Here is an 18,014-nt window from a genome sequence, read left to right as displayed (position 1 = left end):
TTATATTGATATGTTATAAAATTATCGTTATCATAAGGTATAAAAAGATTGCAATAAATGCTAATACAATATATATTAAGTGAACATATAATAACATTTATTTCATTCATTATTTGCAATAAAATTATGACACAATCCAAAAGATACTTTGATCTAAAGTCAATTTCATTGACACACAATGACAATGTGAGAAATGGATCCTATAAAAATCTACCTTATGATTACCTTAACTATTTTGTTGAGATAACTTTCTCAATATGACTTTTTAGAGTTTCTAGCTGTTTCATGGTTTCTGCATCTAATGTAGGAATGTGTGACATACGTAAACCATCATTAGGTAATAAGGACATAACATTGCCATTGCGCAAAGGTACATTAATGTTAGCAATGTCTTCTTGAATAACTGCAGAAACCAATAAGGGGCTACCTTGCATGCTAAGAACCATTTCTCCTTGCCTTGGACGTCTTAATACATTTAATGGTGTATTAGGTTTTATTTTTGGAGTTACAAGATCAAATTCGTTGAACCCAGGTTTTGTAGCAGCAGGAGTTCTAAATTTATCCATTTTCATAGATTCCTTCATATGTTCTTTCCTTGTTGTCTTCCTTATAGTTTCTTGGTTTATTTCACTAAGCTTCATTTTACTATTTCTTGAGGTACTACGTGTTCTTCTAGTAGTAGGAGGTGCGACTTTTCTAGCTCTTGATGTACGCGTTGTCGTAACACCTTCAGTAACGTATCCATCGTCCGTCCCGCTAGTAATTCTTTTACCAACTTTCTTTCTTTTCTCCGTTGGAGCCAATTTTAGTGAACGGTCGTCGACGGACGACGAAACCTCATTATAATTTTCTTTCTCTTCGCCAGCCTCATAATTGAGTATCTCGCCAAGAGTCATCTGTCGTATCTCAGTCGGAAGCCGAGATAAGGTAACGTCAATAAAAGTTTCGAGACCTTTTATCGCCATTTTTGATTCTGCCTCCAGCTTAGATATTCGCAAATGTGCCTGTCGTTCAAAATCTTTGATTAATAAGTCACTTTCTTCTGCAGAGTGCCGTTCTTGTTTTGGTTTCCGAACATGTTTTGTGCGCGGCATCTTTAGCAGACAAAAAGTAAGAAATGTAACCAAACTGTTTCTTTGCTTCTTCTATCACACGTGGTTTATTCAAGCTTAAACTAAATGTGAGCTTACATATAAATAGTATTCACAAATTCCTTGTTCGTCTGACTCACATTAAAATGTTTTCAATCTAGCTTACCGCCGTTAACAGTTTATAATTCGATAGCAATGATTATAGAAAAGTACAGAACGACAAAATGATTACAGAATACGTACAAAGAGCAACCTGTCGCCGTTTACACGTATTACATTTTATGTGTTCAAAAATACATTTCAATCAATGTACTCAGTTTGATTTAAATTACGCGAAGAAAAAAACCCGCGTCAAATTTCTTAGGTTGCGTATTATTTTATCTCTCACAATTATGAGCTGTTAAAGTAGTTAAATTTATTCATAAAATTATATAAGTAATTACAATTATTACTTTTTGTTTTAAGTTATATACATAATGGATATATGACAATAATTATTGGATAAGTGACTATCTATGTAAAAAATTATGGAGACAAGAATTTTAGATGAAGGACGAAAGTTTTAGTAATGATATTAAGAATTGGCTAATAATTTCAAGTGAATGTTTTGCATATATTCTTAATATTAATATCGGCATAGTTTCTCCAAAATTTGTCAAAACCTTATCATTCAAACATTAAAATGGACACTACTATGTATCATGAAAAACCATTTTCTGATTATAGACGAAATGAACGGCAAGAGATGTTGATAGCTGCTCCATTAGACTTGTCATTCAAAAAAGCAACCACAATGAATGGTATGTTAGTAATATGATGCACTATTAAAATGATATATTTTCTAAATTCAAAGATAATATTAATAAACATATTTATTTTGTTACAAGAGAATTGGCAAATAAACGTCCACAAGCAGTACGAACGGGTAAAATTCCGTTACGAACAGCTGCAGATCGTTTTGTAACATGTTCCTTGTGGTTAAGCAATAATTCATTGACATCAATGTTCGGATTTGAAAATCTTGCACAAAAACTTCTCGATGATCCATCGCACCTTAGTTGGCTCGATCTTTCTTTCAATGAGATAGAACAAATTGCTGATGACATTACACATTTTCCGAATTTAAAAATTTTTTATTTGCATGGAAACAATATTTCGGATATAAATGATGTTGTAAAATTGAAAAAGTTATCAACTCTTAAATCTTTAACGCTACATGGAAATCCCATTGAAAATCTTCCATATTATAGAGGATACATCGTTCACATTCTTCCGCAATTAACGACACTAGACTTTTCAGCGGTACTATCAACTGAGAGGAAGAAGGCAGCACCGGCTGGATTTTACAAAATAATATATGGTAGTACATGAATATAAAACTTTATTTTCAAATTTTGTATTAAATACACGCCTTCTTAAGTATCATTATTTGTAATATTCTTTTAAAATGTACCGTCTTCCTTGAGGTACATGTGACTTAACGCTCATTCTTAGAAACAATTTATTTAAAACCTACTATTATCATCATTAAATTAACTCAAGATACCATACAGTAGAATCGATTGTTCTATTTAAATTGTATTTTGATCATTTGTATCATGGCCTTACTTAAGAGGACTGGTCCCTATCACCGTGTGCGGTCGGTCGTAGGTGCAGTAAATGACATCCGAATTCTTCGGACATGGAGTTTATACTTATGGAGTTTATACTTTTTACATTCTTTATAAGAGAGAAAAAAAGTAAAATTATTTAGATTAAAATGTAAATAAGAAAGATCAATCGCAGCACGCGTAATAATCCGCGCTTGGTGATAGAAGACAGTCGTCCGATTGCGTAATAATCCGCGCTTGGTGATAGAAGACAGACGTCCGATTGCGTAATAATCCGCGCTTGGATGGAAATGGGTTAATCAACAGAGGTAAAAAAAAAGCTCCGTATTATATTACAAATTGAATATAACTTATTCACGTAAGTGCAATATTCCTTTTTGTAATATACATGATGATCTTCTCATACATTCAATGTCGTCTGTGTTTACTGCGGTGTTTACTTGATTTTTCTACATCTCTATCTCGAGATCGACTACGCGATCTGTAACGACTACGTGATGATTTATGACTGCCAGATCGTCTTCGTTGGGCCTTTTTCGGTTTTCGAGATCGTCCATGACTATGACTGCGAGATCTGCTTCTACTATGTTTCTTTCTCTTGGAATGCTTTGTTCCTTCACCTCTAGATGGTGAAGTACTAGGTGATTTTGATCGCCTAAAATAAGGTAAACACGATTTTGGACATTAATTATATTTTATTACTTTATTTTCTCATTCTTTCATGACATCATACCTAGGTGATTTTGTTCTTTCTGGTACAGCATGCGTACCACTGCGGCTAATGAATCCACCCCAGGCATTATGATGTTTAGGCAGTGGTGGGCTAGGTGTGTGGCTATCTACATCCCCACTTCTTGCTTTGGTTCTTGCTTCCTCGTATTGTCGACGAAGTTCTTCTACTCGTTTCTCTAACTGTTCCGGTTTAACACGGGGTCGGAAATAAAGCCGTAATATACGACGGCAAACATCTCTAATAGCAGATTCATTAACTTTAAAAAGAGAAAACCAAGCAGGTGAAGTAGGTAAAGGTAATTGCAGCTGCCTTGCTCCCAAATATACACATGCACAAGCAACAGTTTCTGGTTGATGTCTTAAGAAAACATCAGACCTTAAAGAATCATTCATATAATTCCAACATTGTTGCATTAAAGCCTGATTTTTTTCATGTCCCAGTACTTGTAAATACATAACAATAATTTTATGAGGGTGTTTTACATGGACGCAGAAACCTAACTCCTTTAAGACTCTCCTTTCAGATTTAATTACTTGATTCTTCAGGGCTACATAATTTTGATCAAGTATTACGGGTTGTATTGGTCTAAAAAAAAAAAGAACAAATCTAGTATATTATTGTTATTTATATACATAAAATTTAATAACATTAAAAACAAAGAATCATACTTACTTTTGACTGGAAACTTGTTTTATATGATTAAACACATTGATAACATCCCTGATACGTCTTGGGGCTTCTTCGATTTTACTAGCTAAACAAATACAACCCATTGCAGTTGTTTCCATATTATGTCTAACTAACGATTTACTGTAATAAAATCGTTGAAATATTACTTGTCCTGTAGCCATTGCGACCTATTCAAAAAGACAATAAAAGTAGAGACTGCGTTCCAAGGTAATAGAGGTTATGGCGTTTACAAACATTTTGTTTATTTATGAAAATAATTACACACCTGGGGTAGTTTTAGTAAAATACCAGCAGTCTGTATCAATTCGCATCCTAATATCCTTAGATCGGTTTCAGTTTCTGCATCCAATCCGTCTAAATGCGACGGCGTCGAGTTTAGTTTTTCATCAGGTAAAAGACAATTTTGAAGTGTTAGCACGATTTTTCCATGAGCTTTCGTATTAACAGTTACCGTATTTTTTGCCGGTATCGTAGAATTTTCTTTCGCGTTACTCATTTCAACTTATACTAATTAAACAAAGAAAAAGTATATTTATTCACGCACTTGCGGTGAGAAAGGTTAACCTTACATTTTCTCCAATACCATACCTCCGATATATAAGGTTAAATCTATGTATGTTTATTTCAAGAAGTGTAATTCATATAGAATTCGCTTATTTTGTAGCGCTACTGTCTACTTGTGGTAATCAACCAAAGCTTTATTCGACTTTGTCAAATATTTTTATTAAAAAATACGTTTCGTATCATTCTCGTTATAATAAATTTACAATATATAAAATTCATTGAAATATTTTATTTCTGCGATTCTTGCTTTGGAAAGTTTGAAATATAAAGTTGTAGAATATAATATAAATTATACTGGTGGATAAAATATAATTGAATATAAGACTTGCATATCAAATAGAAGTCAAAATATTGTATTCTTTTCATATTAAATTAGGAGAAAGCTTTTACCGAGGGTATGTTTAAATCTTTGGAAATTCATAAGTTACGAAAGTTTATAAAGTTTTTAAATATTATTTGTTTATTTTTCTATAGCAGGGCAATTACCTCGTCAGTGCTATTATTGTTCTACGAAAGCAATATTCACCGGGAATCGGAGAGTGTCTTTTTATATCTGTACGAATATCGTAAATATTCAATTCGAACAATCATTACGCGACGCCATGTTGTAAAATGCCCGCGCAATATAAAGTATTTGATACGCGTATCACGTTCAGTCTTCGGCGAAGGGTAATAAATAGAACTACAACGATTTTTAGTTTAAGTATATAATGATATATCCTTTTGTTATTACATGTCAGTTTCTTGTCGTTTAAAAATCAACATGCATGCATTGTGTTTTAAAATTTGAACGATGTACATTCACACGAATTTTCGATCGATTAAAATTGAATCTTACAAAGTAATAGGATTTTGCGCACATCTTGTAAAGACGACATATCAGCGCAATAAATATATACATATAAAGAAATAATATATATAATATAATACAGTCGCATAACATAACAATTATTATACAACATATACATAATAATAACTCATAGTAAAACGTAACTCAAAAGTAAATAATGAAATAACAACAGCATAGATATCATTCATACGTTACGCAAATAATTGTATCTAGTTTCTTCGACTTTATTTCTTTCTTAATTTCGGTCCCTGTGTTTCTTATTACGTACACGTTTTATAATTGTTAAACGAATAGGAAAGCAAGTTCGGTATAAGCTATTCGGTTTTTCGTTGTGCTGATTAGCATTGCATTTCACGTAGTCAATCATGGAGTTTGGAATTTGGAGTTTGGAATCATGGAATTTTTACACAATTGCGAGGTACTTTGATGAACGTTGCGCTTTTGGATAACCATAGTATGGACCGAAGTAGGAACAATTTTCACATTAGAAATAAAATCAATCTACGAATAATACCAATCATATTTGATAAAAATATTTTTTTCCATTAATCACTTAAAATGATATTTTTAGTTGAAATCGAGCGACTCGTGGAACATTGTTGTTTCGACAAAGCAACTACACATATGGATGAAATTTCTTGAGGGATGTATGGCCTTAAAAAATTTGAAAAAATAAAATTTCCAGCATCTGTGCTGTATTTTCCCTGTATCGTACGGCATGCGTATGCCGCATTCCCCTAATAAGACCTTAAAGCATTTCAATTATTAGGTATTGGTACTCATATCCACGCTAAGAGTCATTCAATAACATTACATTGGTATCTGGCAGTGATGTAGTTGATGTATTCTTCGTTTAAACAGGAAGTGTTCGATTCATCTTTAAATCAATTCTTGTATTTACGATGATTCGGCAACGTCTGTTCGAGATTTCGATGACACTTCGTTATTTAAACGCGTTGCATCGTTGCACGCGAGTTGGCTCTCGACCTTCTCCGATCCCCTGCTATCCATTTTATTCTCTGATTTGATCGACGCGTTCAAACTTTTCAAGAAATTGCCTAAATGTTCCGCAGCTATCGGATTATTTGCCCATTCGTTGGAAGGAAACGCAGCCAGCAACCTTTTTTGAAACATCTCCGAAGTCAATTGTTTCGTGGCAGGTTGCTTGGTGGAAGCTTTGTTTTCGTTATCGTTCGTCGAGTCTTCTGTGACGTTATTCTCAACCTTTGTCGAATTCTCCGACGATTTGACCGTATCTGACGTTTGTGAGGGAGAAGGACATCCTTGCTCCACCGTCGTGCAGCTTTTGCTGGAAGGACTTTCGATAGTTACTGAACTAGAGTCTGGACTAGCAGGCGATTTGCTACTCGATACCTCCGCGCCTACGTTGTTCTTCTTCGTCGGACTCGGTGCAGGTATATCATTGTCTATTCCATTGGAAGCGGTATTCGTATTATCGGTATGACCGCTGGTAGTTTCGTTAATCGTATTCGCGTTAGTATCTCCAGGTGGTGGTGATGGAGAAGCCGTAGATGATACTCTTGGACTGGCTGCTTCGCGATGAGGCGTCTGCCGTGACGAATTGTCCGGTTCCTTTCTCGTATCATTACTAGTTTCCAAATTAGAATCACGAGTCGCTTCAGTAGACGTTTTGCTTTCATTGTTCACGTTACTGTTATTGGTAGCTCGCGGCGAGTATCGATTATTAGCTTCCGCGGCCGACGAGTACTTGGTTTGGACGGACAATTGTTGACCAGACTCCGTGGAGTCGAGAGATTCGTTACCGCGAAACACAGGTGTTTTATTAATCTCATTCGAGGCAGATTTGTTTATACATGTTGATTTATCGTTCGATTGTTGTTGTTGTTGTTGTTGTTTAGTTATCGCAACAGCCAAAGGCGCCACAGACGATCTTACCGGTTTCACTGGCGCGCACTGGGCAGCTAGATGACTTTTCCCGGATACATTAGCGTTCACATTTCGATTATCGTTGTTAGATATGGTGGAATTCGTGTCCGTCCCTCGAGGTAGCCTTAGCCTTGCGTCTGTCTGAAACTGCTGAAGATTCGGTGCTTGGCTCAAGGCATACAGACTTTGCAGACTGGGAAAAACGGATGAAAGATTTGTGTTGTACCTGCTGTTGCTTAAAGGACTGGAGAATCCAGGAGCGTAAACTGGTGTTCTCGAAGGCGTTGGAAGCGGACAATCGTTCACTCTATGCGCTGCTGGAGTCAAGGAACCTGGTGGCGCACGATAATATCTATGGCCACCAACGAGCGTTACAACTTGTCCCTGATCCGAGATATTTGGCATTTCTCTGATCGTCGATTTTGCTTTAAGTTTCGTCACTGGCTGTGGTATTCTCAACGGATGTATGTCCATCTTCTTCCCTCCGCTGAGATCCAAAATGTCTCTCGATTCCTGGTCCCTTTCCCGTTTAGCGGACGACGCCTGCCGTTGTTGGTTCGCATCGCGTTCCGATTGCTTAGGCTGCCTTGGTTTCGACGGTGCGGGCATTCTAATCTGTCCCGTCTTCAAGGCTTTCAGTACTCGTGGATCGACCGATCTATCGTTAAGAGTTATACTGGGATTTACTTTTCCCAGCGTATTCTTTCGATTATCTTTGGAATCATTTGGTTCGGTAAATCCAACATTGTTCGCGGGTGATTTTGGCGCTGTCAGAGTTATACTGAGACTCGCAGGAATGTTCAATCCGCAACCGTCTAATATATTCCTTGTGTCGTTGGAAAGTACCGGAGTCGGCGAAGGTTTCGAGCTTGGTGTCGTGGGTGCTCGACTAGGGCCAGCTTCTCCGACTATGTTCGTGGCTCGTTTCCCCGGAATAACGTGCTCCATTGGAAGTTTTCGAGATGACTTGGCGTTGTTTTGCACGACTGCAGGCGGATGTACTTGAGTTTGCTTCTTCGGCGCTTGGCTCGAAATATGCTGTTGCTTCTTTCTCTTGATATCGAAGATCGGTAGACCTGGCGGACATTTCCTTTTCACAGCTCCCGCGGGAACTACCGGTGGGTCGTTGGAAAACGTATACACATCCATCTTCGCGGGATTGCTATTTACGTTGATGTTCATACCTACGTTCGTATTCTTCGAGTATCCAAATGTGCACATATCTACGTCACCGCACTGTTTATTTGCATTCACTCGCGCGTTGCCAATTCCGGCCATAGTTGCAATCCGTTTACTCGCACTCGCAGCATTACCACTCGCATTTACCCCAATGTTCTCGTTGTTGCTCTTATTCTTTGAGTTCTCATTTACATTATTCAAAGTCTCTGTCGCTATACCGTCCTCCTTCTTCGGCGCGGCATTGCCCTTGTTTCGCGTCTCATTCGTCTCATTGTTGGTATTCGCTTCGTTAAACTTAGAGGAAGACTCTAAAGCCATTTCGGATGCTGACTCCCTGGCTGTTAATTGAAAACCTTGGAGGAACTGTTTCTTCTCCTGCTGTTCCCCTGGTTTCTTCTGTATACTCTTTAACGCGTTACTGGTCACCGTCTTCTCAGGGACAGATCGTTCCACGAAAGTTACCCTCCTCTTTTGTTTCTCCTGCTTTTCTGTCTGACGTTTCTCTTTATCTCTGTGCAGCTGCTGAATCACTAACGAATCAGGGTTGTCTTTGTCAACCTGACCGCAATGCAGTAACACGTTGCTGATAACTTTCGGCTTGTTCGGACTCGAATTGTTCGGCGTACATTGCTTCAACGTGATCTTCACTCCGTTCGAATTCTGACCACTGCCTATACTCACGACACTAAATTCTGGATTCGATGGTTTCGTTTCGATACTCCTAGCATTCTGTTCTTTCGAATTCCAACTACCTGGCGGACTCCTTAAGACTTCGTACCTTCCGTCTGGATTCTTCAATATTTTAATAGGTGTTTTAATTTGTTTAGTTTCGCTATTTGACGTGGACGTGGACGTGGACGTGGACGTAGACGTGGACGTGGACGTGGACGAGGCAATCGTGTCGGTTGCCGTCGTCGTCGATGTGCTATTTGTCGACGCTACAGAAACCGTCGTCGACGTCGTGCTTGTCGACGTTGTTACTGTACTCGACGGTTGTTGCTCTTTACTAGTCGCTTCCTTGGTTTCATTCGCGGGCGCTTGATCATTCGGAGAGCGCGGTTTCTCGTTCGAGACTTTGCTCTGATTGTCCAACGCAGGTTTCTGCTCGGTATTGTTCAAAGGCTCTGTTTCCGGCTTAGATTCGATACTGTTCTCAGGATTCTGCGAATTATCGTCATCCCGTCTTACTGCGTCAACAGGAGGCAAACTAGCACCTAAACCTGGCGTGGATGGCCTGTCGTGAGGAGGTGCCTCTAATCTCTGTTCTTCCAACGCTACTCGGTAAAAAAATCGCATCGGTGCGTTCTAAAAATAAAATTGTCAAACGTTAAGAAAGAATAATCGAAATTTTCGTAATCGAACTATACAAAATATCTTTTGAAACGTTTAACACGTTGCCACGTGACACGCTGGCTTCTCACAATATATCGCGATTTACTCGTTGACAAAATGCTTCTAAGTATTATGGCTATTAGATAACGTAATTGACGTATCGAGAATGTTTGCGTTTCATCGATATAGAACGATGTTTTAATGCTTTAATTTGGTCGAGGCAACTAAATCGAATTTCGTGTACCATCATTTTGTACCTTGAGCACATTTTTACATCTTGAGAGAAGTGAATTTTGCAGCGTGCCAGCCAACGTGTTAAAATATTCGATAATTGAAATTGGCTATAGTTTACCCTTTTCCACGCGTAAATGTAAGCGACGTCCATAAGGGTCCAGTGTTCCGGAAGCGGGGCACGTCGATGGCAAATTTCGATGTTGTATCTCGTCATATCGACGCTGTATTTCAATGCTAGGAATTTCTTTAAATGCGCGATAGTCACAAGTGCCGGACACTGAAGGTAGCGCCTGTTACTCGTTGTATTTGCGCTGTGATTGCCGATGCCGTTGTTATTGACATTATTATTACCGTTGTTACTGCTATTACTTTGATTGTTAGATGCGTTCGAGTTGTTGGTCTCGTCGTTAGTGCTAAGAAGGATGGTCAGAGGATCTGCCCCGGGCGGTAGATATTCTAAGCTTAAGCTAACTGCGTCTTCTGGAGCGAAGATCAACCTTCCGCTCACGTCTTCTCCGCGTTGTTCCGGTGTCGCTAAATCCGCTGTATAAAACATTTACATATTAAGATAATCTCCAAGAAATACAGGATGCGTAAATATAAAACGTGAGACGTAACGCGCGTGTATTTCAAAAATCTTGGCGGACTTTGATACGGTTTTGCAACACGGCCACGAATTATTTTAATTCGCGACGCTATTGAGATACACGTGCGACGTAATCGAGCCGCAAGGAATAATAATCTTACCATGTTCAGGATGTTTTTTGTAAAATTCCCTTCTCCTGCGCATCTCTTTGTGATACAGTCCGGGTACCAATTTGTACACGATATCTTGCAACGCCTTGTCCGCCCTGAAAATAAAAATCATTCGGTGAAAAAATAATCCTCGTGGATAGAGAATTTGGAGATTTTTGGAAATCAAAGCGGCGATTTACTTGATGTTCGGCTTGGCTTTGTTGAGAACATGTTTGCACGAAGGACAGTGAGCTTCCCTGTTGAGATGCTTGAGGATACAGCTCCTGCAAACTGAACAGCGAAAAACCAACGTATCATTATCCGTTGCGCAGAATATAATTCCAGTTCGATTAAATTTACTTACACGAATGTAAACACTCGACGACGGTAGTCGCGTCTATAAGATATCCTATGCACAACGGACAAATAAGGTAGGGGTTCACCTCGCGAAGATACGTCCTTTTACCCATTCCCGACATTTTTCTTATTGCGCCACCGAATTGTCGGTGATAGTACCTGCAACGATAAACACAGTTTCATGTAATACCCTCGACATAAGTCGACAACGTGGAAAAAAAGTCAATCTTCTTTCTATCCACAAATATTATAATTCGCTAAAATCTTAAAGGAGAATCTTGGTCGTGTAAAAAGCTAGTGTGCGTATAGATCGCCTCGCCGACATTGTTTCCTCGTCATCTCGAGAAATTAGAATACCAAATGCGTTACGTACTCGTCGTGCCCGACCGTTTTTCGAAAAGCCAAAGTATCGCAAAAAAAATGTCGATCTCGATACAGTCGAAAATTTTGGCTCGAAGCGAGAGAAAAAAATGTTGTGTAAAGGGTCGTTGAAACGTACGCGTTTGAAAATATTAGCGATGAAAAACTTTCGTAAGACATTTCGATACTTGGTCGCTACTAGAGCGAGACACGGTCTAACGCGATTAACGCGATAACACGACGAACGTTATTATATCGATCGAAAGCGATCTGAAGATGGAAATATAAAAGTTGCAAGGTGTTTAACGCGATATACATCTTCGGATTTGTTTCAAACTTTGCCAATATAATCGCTATAGTCGGATCTCCTTGTAACGCTGATCGTAAGAAGTTGTGCTACGAGTGTTCGAATACTTTCGTAAGCTATAGCATGTGTAATTTCCTCTCGTCGAAATATATCTCGAGCATTCTTCCTCGTTCCTCGATCAACGAAACGAATGGGCTAGAGTCCCGAACGCGTATTTATCGTTACGCGCTAATCTCCCTCGAAAAGTATCGAAAGAAATCCTACACCCGTGATGGTTTTTATCCGAAAAAAAAAAAGAACAGGGAATCTTGGTTACGTAGAAAAACTGCGTTAGAAGCATTTATCGTCCATTAAAATGGAACTCACGTGCCTATACTCTAACTCGTACTTCGAACGACGAAACAAATAGATTAGAATTCCAAATGCGATATGTATTTATCGTTATGCGGTGTTTTCTTTCGAAGAGCAGCTGGCTCATCCGTGAGCGACGATAACGAAACGTTCACGACGATAATTTGCTAGTTTTGCAGATAAATCGCATGACATAGGAGACGGTTGGGCCGTGTCACAGTGTTTAGCCCACTTTCCCGAAGGTTCCTCAGGTAGGTAGAATCCCGTTGCCTCGTTGTCCCCTCCATTTAGCTTTCAACCACCCGTAGGTCTACGGGTGCGTTTTATCCTTGTGCTTTCTCCCCGTCTAGAAATTCGTCCTTTCGGTTTTTCCACTCGCCGCCTGACGCAGTGAAACCGCCAAACAGCAGCCCCTTTCCACGCGAATGAAACGCGTGTGCACCCTGTGCGTCGAATACCTGCACGTATTGATCGAATATCGTGGTATTTCGCAGAGAGCCAGCGATAAGTCGGTTAGGCGCTATCGCTATCGTTGCCAAGAAATTAGCCTCGCTCGTTTCCAGATCGTTCTGCGAATCCTAAGCGTCTTGGCCGGTCTCCGTGTACGAACGAGATCTCGAGGACGGAACGATATGGCGGAGAATTACGTTCAATTCGTAACGTCGCTCGTCATTGCGTTTGCCACGGCGAATCTACGCGCGTTAACCTGTTAAACGGCGTGTCTCCTAACCGCGAGTTTCTATAATTACTCTGTTAAAAATTAACAGCGAAACGACCAGCCGAATCGAAGAAATCTTCGTAGATAAAGAGACGGGGCAAATCTAGATAAAAATATTATTCGAACGACGTGTCAATTCGTCTTCCCCGGTCAACAAGTTAACGACGTCGTTTCACGCGGTCGTCACAGAGATAGAAGCTAAAGGGGATCTTTAAATTCTCCGAGTCTGTTTCTCCCGTTTTATCTTGTTCTCTGCCAGTCTCTCACGGATCTACTAAGTTCTCGTTCGATCGTTCGCCTTCGTTTGCGCTTGGACACTTTGTTGCGACTATTCTCCGAGTGCAGCACGTGTCGCGAATGTAAGGGACGCGCCTAAGTAAAGGCCTGTACACAACGATCGGATCGATCTTCCGAACGAGATGCTATTAGACTTTTCCGAGCTTCGAACGACCGCGGTGTGTTCGCGAAGGAGAAGGATCGTAAATAGACGAGCATCCAGTCTATTTATCCCCGTGGATATTAATTAAGATTATTTAAATAGCGAATCGGCCCGCCTTGGCTACACGTCACGCGTTCTGCGGTGTCTAGTATATCGGTGTCTATTTATATCGAGCTGCTCGGTAAGAAGAGAAATTCTCAAATGGCGTCGCAAGTGGCGATAGCAAGAGGGATAATATCGCCCCGAATCGAAACTAATATTCGACGATGATCGTGAAACTTTCACACGGCGAAGATAAAATAGACGCGTCGACGATTTTAACGCTGATGTTTGCCATTTCGAGTTTCGAACGTTCTACGAGCTGTATCGGAAAGTTTGTAGTTTCCTTTAAAGTTGCGGCATGATTATTTGCCACAATCGTTCGACGGCTGATCAATTTGGATAAATTAGAAATTATAAAACTAATTCCAAGATGTACGAATTTGTTTCGAACATTTGTTACATGAAGAATCGATGTGTATCGATACAGCATGATGCAATACGATGAATAATTCACCGTTGAGATGCTTCGGTGGATCTGTGCGAACTGTAATAAATATCTCGTGACAATATGATAAATGATAAAGCTCGTGTTCTATATACGTTTACAAATTCGTTTCAAGCTTGTCTGTAGCATTCAAATTTCATTCGAAAATCAAAGGGTTCCGAACAGAAATTAAAAACGTTAGAGTAGGTATTCTTAAAAAGAGACAAACACGGACAAAATTCATTTTTACAACGAGCCCTTCGATCGTCGCGATTTACCATACTACTTCGATACTTTTTCACGCTATGAGATATTTCATACGAAAATAAGAATACTTGCACGCTTCGTTCGCCGAAAGACCTTTCAGAACGTTCTTCTTGCCGTGTTACCTTTTTGATACTCGTTTCGCGACACGTTACACGTTGGTAAGACGTGCTGGAAGAAGTAAAACGAGGAAGCTCGTTAAGAGATCGTTCTTCCAACGGAATGCACACGAGCGTGCCCTCGTTTTGGATCTCTCATTTTCTCTTGCAAAACTTTAGTAGTCTTATCAGGCGTTACGCGCGTTACAGATTAGACCCCCAGCTGCTCTCCGATCCCTCTATCGTCGCTTGTATAGGCTCGTACCCCGAGAAAGGAGAGTAGGGAGACGACGACCCTACTGTGCGGAAGACCGTGATTCGAAGTAACCTAGCGACCGTCTACAGAGATCGCGAAAGAAAGGCATTCGATCGGCCGGCCGGTCGTCCAGGGAAAAAGAATTCTATCCCCTCGAAATATTCGAAGTTCGCGAACGTTCGTCTCCCTTTGTGAAATTCGTCGTGAGACGCGGTGGAATCGAAAACGATTAGGCAATCGCATATTTTCCATCGATTTGTCAGCGTATACGATAGGCGTTGCGTTGGATCACGCGACGGTACAAAGTTTCTAATTGATGAACCGCGAAACGGGAGATTCGAGCAAAAGGTCTTCGAACTTGGTTTCATCCGTCGCTTCGGCAGGAATTTCCCGCCTATTGTTCCCGTTGCTTTGGTATTCCGCGTTTCACGGCGATCTGGTTGTCGAGGCAGCCAGCTGATTAATCAGTAGAGACACGTTTCCTCGTGTATCGTAGACGACGGAGGGGTTCGCGCGATCGCAAATGCGACCGTGCCGCGACGAAAGCGGCAAGACAAGTTTTTTTTTCTCAGTGAAAAGCTTTACCGTTACCTTCGATTTCGGACAATAGCGTACGGCTAGGGTCTGGTGTTCTAAAAGGCGGGCAGAAAAGTTGGCGAATAGGCGGACGGAACAGGGAGCCGATACTCTTCTCGCGCGCTAGCTAACCGCCTGAGAAACCGGCGATGTTCACCGAGTCGATGTTTATTCCATCGTCGCGCGTATCGCGAACGCATACCGAGCGATTTCGTCGAGGACGAAAGAGGAGGCAGCGCGAATATGAGAAAACGCATAAATACACGAGTTGGCGTACGGGAGCAAGACAGCGCGTGCTAGTCGAAGAAAGACGGAACAGTCGCAAGAGGATAGAAACGAGGAGAGGGGCAAACGAGTAGTAACCGAGAGAAAGGGAGGGGAAGAGCGAGAGCGGGACAGAAAAAGAGGGAAAGGAGGGAGAAAAAGATGGAGGAAACCGCCCTCTCCGTCTCGCTCTCGTATTTTCTTTCTTGTCTCTCCGTCTCACTCGCTCCTTTCCCCTCCCTGTTTCTCCCTGTTGTTTCTCAGCATTCAACCGGCGAGTAGGTCTACATGCACACAAGCGTATTTGGTGGAAAGCGCTATATTGGGTGATAGAGTGTGCGTGCGTGTACTTACGTGCGAGCATGCGAGCCGTATGTGCGGCAACACGCATACGAGAATCGGAGTAGCTAACGCTATCCTCTATGGTAGTGGAGCATACTGGCCGCGTACGTACACAATGCGATGCCGTATCGTTGGTGGTCGAACGATAGCGTAGAGGAAACACGACGTTGGTACTAGGTTCGGGTGCGAATATCCACTACTTGAGCCGAGATGCGGCTTGTCCAGGCAACAACGACGATGTCGCGTGCTCGATCTGTACGCGATTTCGCGACGTACGATCAGCTTCCCTGGCATTCGAGTAAGCTCTCGACGGGATTTACTTTCACCTTACCGCCGACCGTACACACCAGCCTCCGAAACTACGACGGCACAGGCCTGATCAAGCTCTCGGGGAGGGGGGAGTAAGGAAGAAAAATAGTCAAACGATACGATATCGAGCAGCACGGTCACAACGGTCACGGTAACGACCACGACCACGACCACGACCACGACCACGACCACGACGAAGACAACGACGATGACGACGACGGTAACGACAACGGCAACGACGAGTACAATACTAGTCAGGAATACGACGAGTCCGTACAAAGGCGCCGCTGAACACCGTGCGGCGTTTTATGGAACTAAACTGCGGAAATGAACGACATCGAGCGTAAAACGATCGCAGCAACGTACAAAACACCGAACTGTACGGCGACTCACGCCAAACTAAACTGAAACCCCGAGTAGGATATGCCCTTTCCCCTCTCCTGCCCCTCAATGCCAGTCCCTGCATCCCTTTGCCGCGCTCCCCTTCTGCGCTCCATCTTCACCCCCTCCATACTCTTTCTCTCCTGTCCTCCAGGCTCTACACGCTCCTCGCTACGCCTGCCGTTTCGTTTTACTCGTCTCTTCTCTTCTCTACTCTTCTCTCCCTCTTCTCGTTTCTTCTCCTTGTCTCGCTCCCTTGCTTCGACTCTTTTCTGCCCCTTTGCGAGTACACCGTGTCTCTGCTCGGCTGTTCGCCTCGCTAGCCTCTGCCTAGCCTGCCTGGCCTGTGCCGGCTTGGCTCGCTCGACTCGTCCGCTTTGCCTGCCTGTCTGCCTGCCTGCATGCCTGCCTGCCTGCCTGCCTGCCTCGTTGCCTGTACGAGTCGTTTTTCTCTTCACTCCTCTATGCGCGCTTCTGGCCACCCCTCCTCTCTCTTACGGAGTGGTACGTACCGACACTAGTGCACTACACCGAGCACACCAACGAGTCGACTACTCCCCCTTCACCCCATCGAGGATCGCGTCGCGTTACCAGCCGGGTTACGAACTCCCCTCTATTCGTACACCGATACCTCACCCTTCTCGTTCGCTACCCCTCTCTTCGTACGTTCTACGCGTTTCCTCCTCTCTTTCTTTCCGCGTATCTCTCTGATCATTCTCTTTCGTTTTACCGCGATCGCAGAAACGACCCCCTGGCTCGCCAGCCCCGATTCTTCGCCTCTCTTCTTCTTTGATCCTTCTCCTCTATCTCGTAACCTCCAATTACAGCGCACCAGTAACGGAAATCGGTACTCGAGACTTCGGGGCCAGATGGATTTCCGCGTGTGTTTGAATAAATGCGCGATAAACCCGTTTACGTTGGAAAACCAGTGTCGGCTGGCGTGCACTCGCCGCGCTACCGACCAATGGGCCACCAATCCCCCGGATAAAACCAGATAGATTACGAGGAAACCCATGGACTTTTATTACGAATGTTAATTTCACGAGCGCCCAGTGTCATGATACGTTGGTCATTCGAGTACCCGGTATTTATTTCATTTTAAATTTTCCGCGAGATTTTACGACGCAGTGTCCATTTCCGATTTGTAAAAATACCTGTCTGTCTTTTTCCACGAAACCGTTTCTATCGCGAATCTCCGCGTGTACGTCGATCATGAGAGTTTTCGCGTTTGTCACGGTAAAATTTTTCCGCAGATGCGCCAAGCGCGCCGAAATTGTTCGTACCAAGTATCAGTCTTCCATCGGTCAAGGACTTTGAAATTGCACGTCGTTAAAAGAAAATAAAAGGAAAAACGCGTTGCCTGCCATGGGGCAATTTTCTTTTAAAAAGTGGCCAGTGTTGTAAAATGCCTTATTCATCCTGCACTGACCTCTCGATTAACAACTTTGTCTCCCGACTCCATATAAATGAGGACACAAAATTTAGGAAAAGCTATAACTCGACCTGGGAGTTTAAAAGGAACGGGACAGTTTTAAGGGAC

General features: G+C 41.8%; 4 protein-coding genes across 6 annotated transcripts; 1 reads left to right on the top strand and 3 right to left on the bottom strand.

Annotated features, from left to right (window-relative positions):
* Window positions 1–75: 75 nt before the first annotated feature.
* LOC100648413 (borealin) lies at window positions 76–1,313 on the bottom strand. The gene is made up of 2 exons (XM_020866200.2): window positions 1,191–1,313; window positions 76–1,094 (listed from the first exon to the last, which is right to left on the bottom strand). The coding sequence occupies exon 2, from the start codon at window positions 1,092–1,094 to the stop codon at window positions 231–233; it is 864 nt and encodes a 287-aa protein (XP_020721859.1). The 5' UTR covers window positions 1,191–1,313; the 3' UTR covers window positions 76–230.
* Window positions 1,314–1,358: 45 nt separating this feature from the next.
* LOC100648532 (leucine-rich repeat-containing protein 51) lies at window positions 1,359–2,516 on the top strand. Its single transcript, XM_048411235.1, has 2 exons — window positions 1,359–1,891; window positions 1,981–2,516. The coding sequence occupies exons 1-2, from the start codon at window positions 1,774–1,776 to the stop codon at window positions 2,460–2,462; spliced, it is 600 nt and encodes a 199-aa protein (XP_048267192.1). The 5' UTR covers window positions 1,359–1,773; the 3' UTR covers window positions 2,463–2,516.
* Window positions 2,517–3,028: 512 nt separating this feature from the next.
* On the bottom strand, window positions 3,029–4,740 carry LOC100648654 (cyclin-L1). Its single transcript, XM_012315588.3, has 4 exons — window positions 4,390–4,740; window positions 4,107–4,291; window positions 3,435–4,019; window positions 3,029–3,356 (listed from the first exon to the last, which is right to left on the bottom strand). Exons 1-4 carry the CDS (start codon window positions 4,618–4,620, stop codon window positions 3,110–3,112), a joined length of 1,248 nt encoding a protein of 415 aa, XP_012170978.1. The 5' UTR covers window positions 4,621–4,740; the 3' UTR covers window positions 3,029–3,109.
* A 639-nt stretch (window positions 4,741–5,379) lies between these two features.
* On the bottom strand, window positions 5,380–16,528 carry LOC100651499 (serine-rich adhesin for platelets). 3 transcript variants are annotated; one of them, XM_003400280.3, is made up of 6 exons: window positions 15,797–16,528; window positions 11,291–11,442; window positions 11,127–11,217; window positions 10,939–11,042; window positions 10,310–10,734; window positions 5,380–9,930 (listed from the first exon to the last, which is right to left on the bottom strand). In XM_003400280.3, exons 2-6 carry the CDS (start codon window positions 11,403–11,405, stop codon window positions 6,436–6,438), a joined length of 4,230 nt encoding a protein of 1,409 aa, XP_003400328.2. In that variant the 5' UTR covers window positions 11,406–11,442; window positions 15,797–16,528; the 3' UTR covers window positions 5,380–6,435. The 3 variants fall into 3 exon arrangements, with proteins under 3 accessions (XP_003400328.2, XP_020721857.2, XP_012170979.2); XM_020866198.2 differs by lacking the exon at window positions 15,797–16,528 and adding an exon at window positions 15,194–15,336; XM_012315589.3 differs by lacking the exon at window positions 15,797–16,528 and adding an exon at window positions 12,317–13,442.
* Between the last annotated feature and the right edge of the window lie 1,486 nt (window positions 16,529–18,014).

This window comes from Bombus terrestris, chromosome 13 (genome assembly GCF_910591885.1).
Source record: "Bombus terrestris chromosome 13, iyBomTerr1.2, whole genome shotgun sequence".
NCBI lineage: Eukaryota > Metazoa > Arthropoda > Insecta > Hymenoptera > Apidae > Bombus > Bombus terrestris.
This window is presented reverse-complemented; position numbering and strand designations above follow the sequence as displayed.

What these genes read in the sequence shown, in the direction of transcription:
- LOC100648532 (XM_048411235.1), top strand. Translation starts at nt 1,774, where the DNA reads ATGGACACTACTATGTATCATGAAAAACCATTTTCTGATTATAGACGA. An exon ending in AAAAGCAACCACAATGAATG is followed by an intron (nt 1,892 to 1,980) that starts GTATGTTAGTAA and finishes TTGTTACAAGAG; the next exon opens with AATTGGCAAATAAACGTCCA.
- LOC100648413 (XM_020866200.2), bottom strand. Translation starts at nt 1,094, where the DNA reads ATGCCGCGCACAAAACATGTTCGGAAACCAAAACAAGAACGGCACTCT.
- LOC100651499 (XM_003400280.3), bottom strand. Translation starts at nt 11,405, where the DNA reads ATGTCGGGAATGGGTAAAAGGACGTATCTTCGCGAGGTGAACCCCTAC. An exon ending in AAAGCCAAGCCGAACATCAA is followed by an intron (nt 11,043 to 11,126) that starts GTAAATCGCCGC and finishes TTTTATTTTCAG; the next exon opens with GGCGGACAAGGCGTTGCAAG. An exon ending in ACATTTACGCGTGGAAAAGG is followed by an intron (nt 9,931 to 10,309) that starts GTAAACTATAGC and finishes TTTTATTTTTAG; the next exon opens with AACGCACCGATGCGATTTTT.
- LOC100648654 (XM_012315588.3), bottom strand. Translation starts at nt 4,620, where the DNA reads ATGAGTAACGCGAAAGAAAATTCTACGATACCGGCAAAAAATACGGTA. An exon ending in TTTTACTAAAACTACCCCAG is followed by an intron (nt 4,292 to 4,389) that starts GTGTGTAATTAT and finishes CTTTTTGAATAG; the next exon opens with GTCGCAATGGCTACAGGACA. An exon ending in AAACAAGTTTCCAGTCAAAA is followed by an intron (nt 4,020 to 4,106) that starts GTAAGTATGATT and finishes TTTTTTTTTTAG; the next exon opens with ACCAATACAACCCGTAATAC.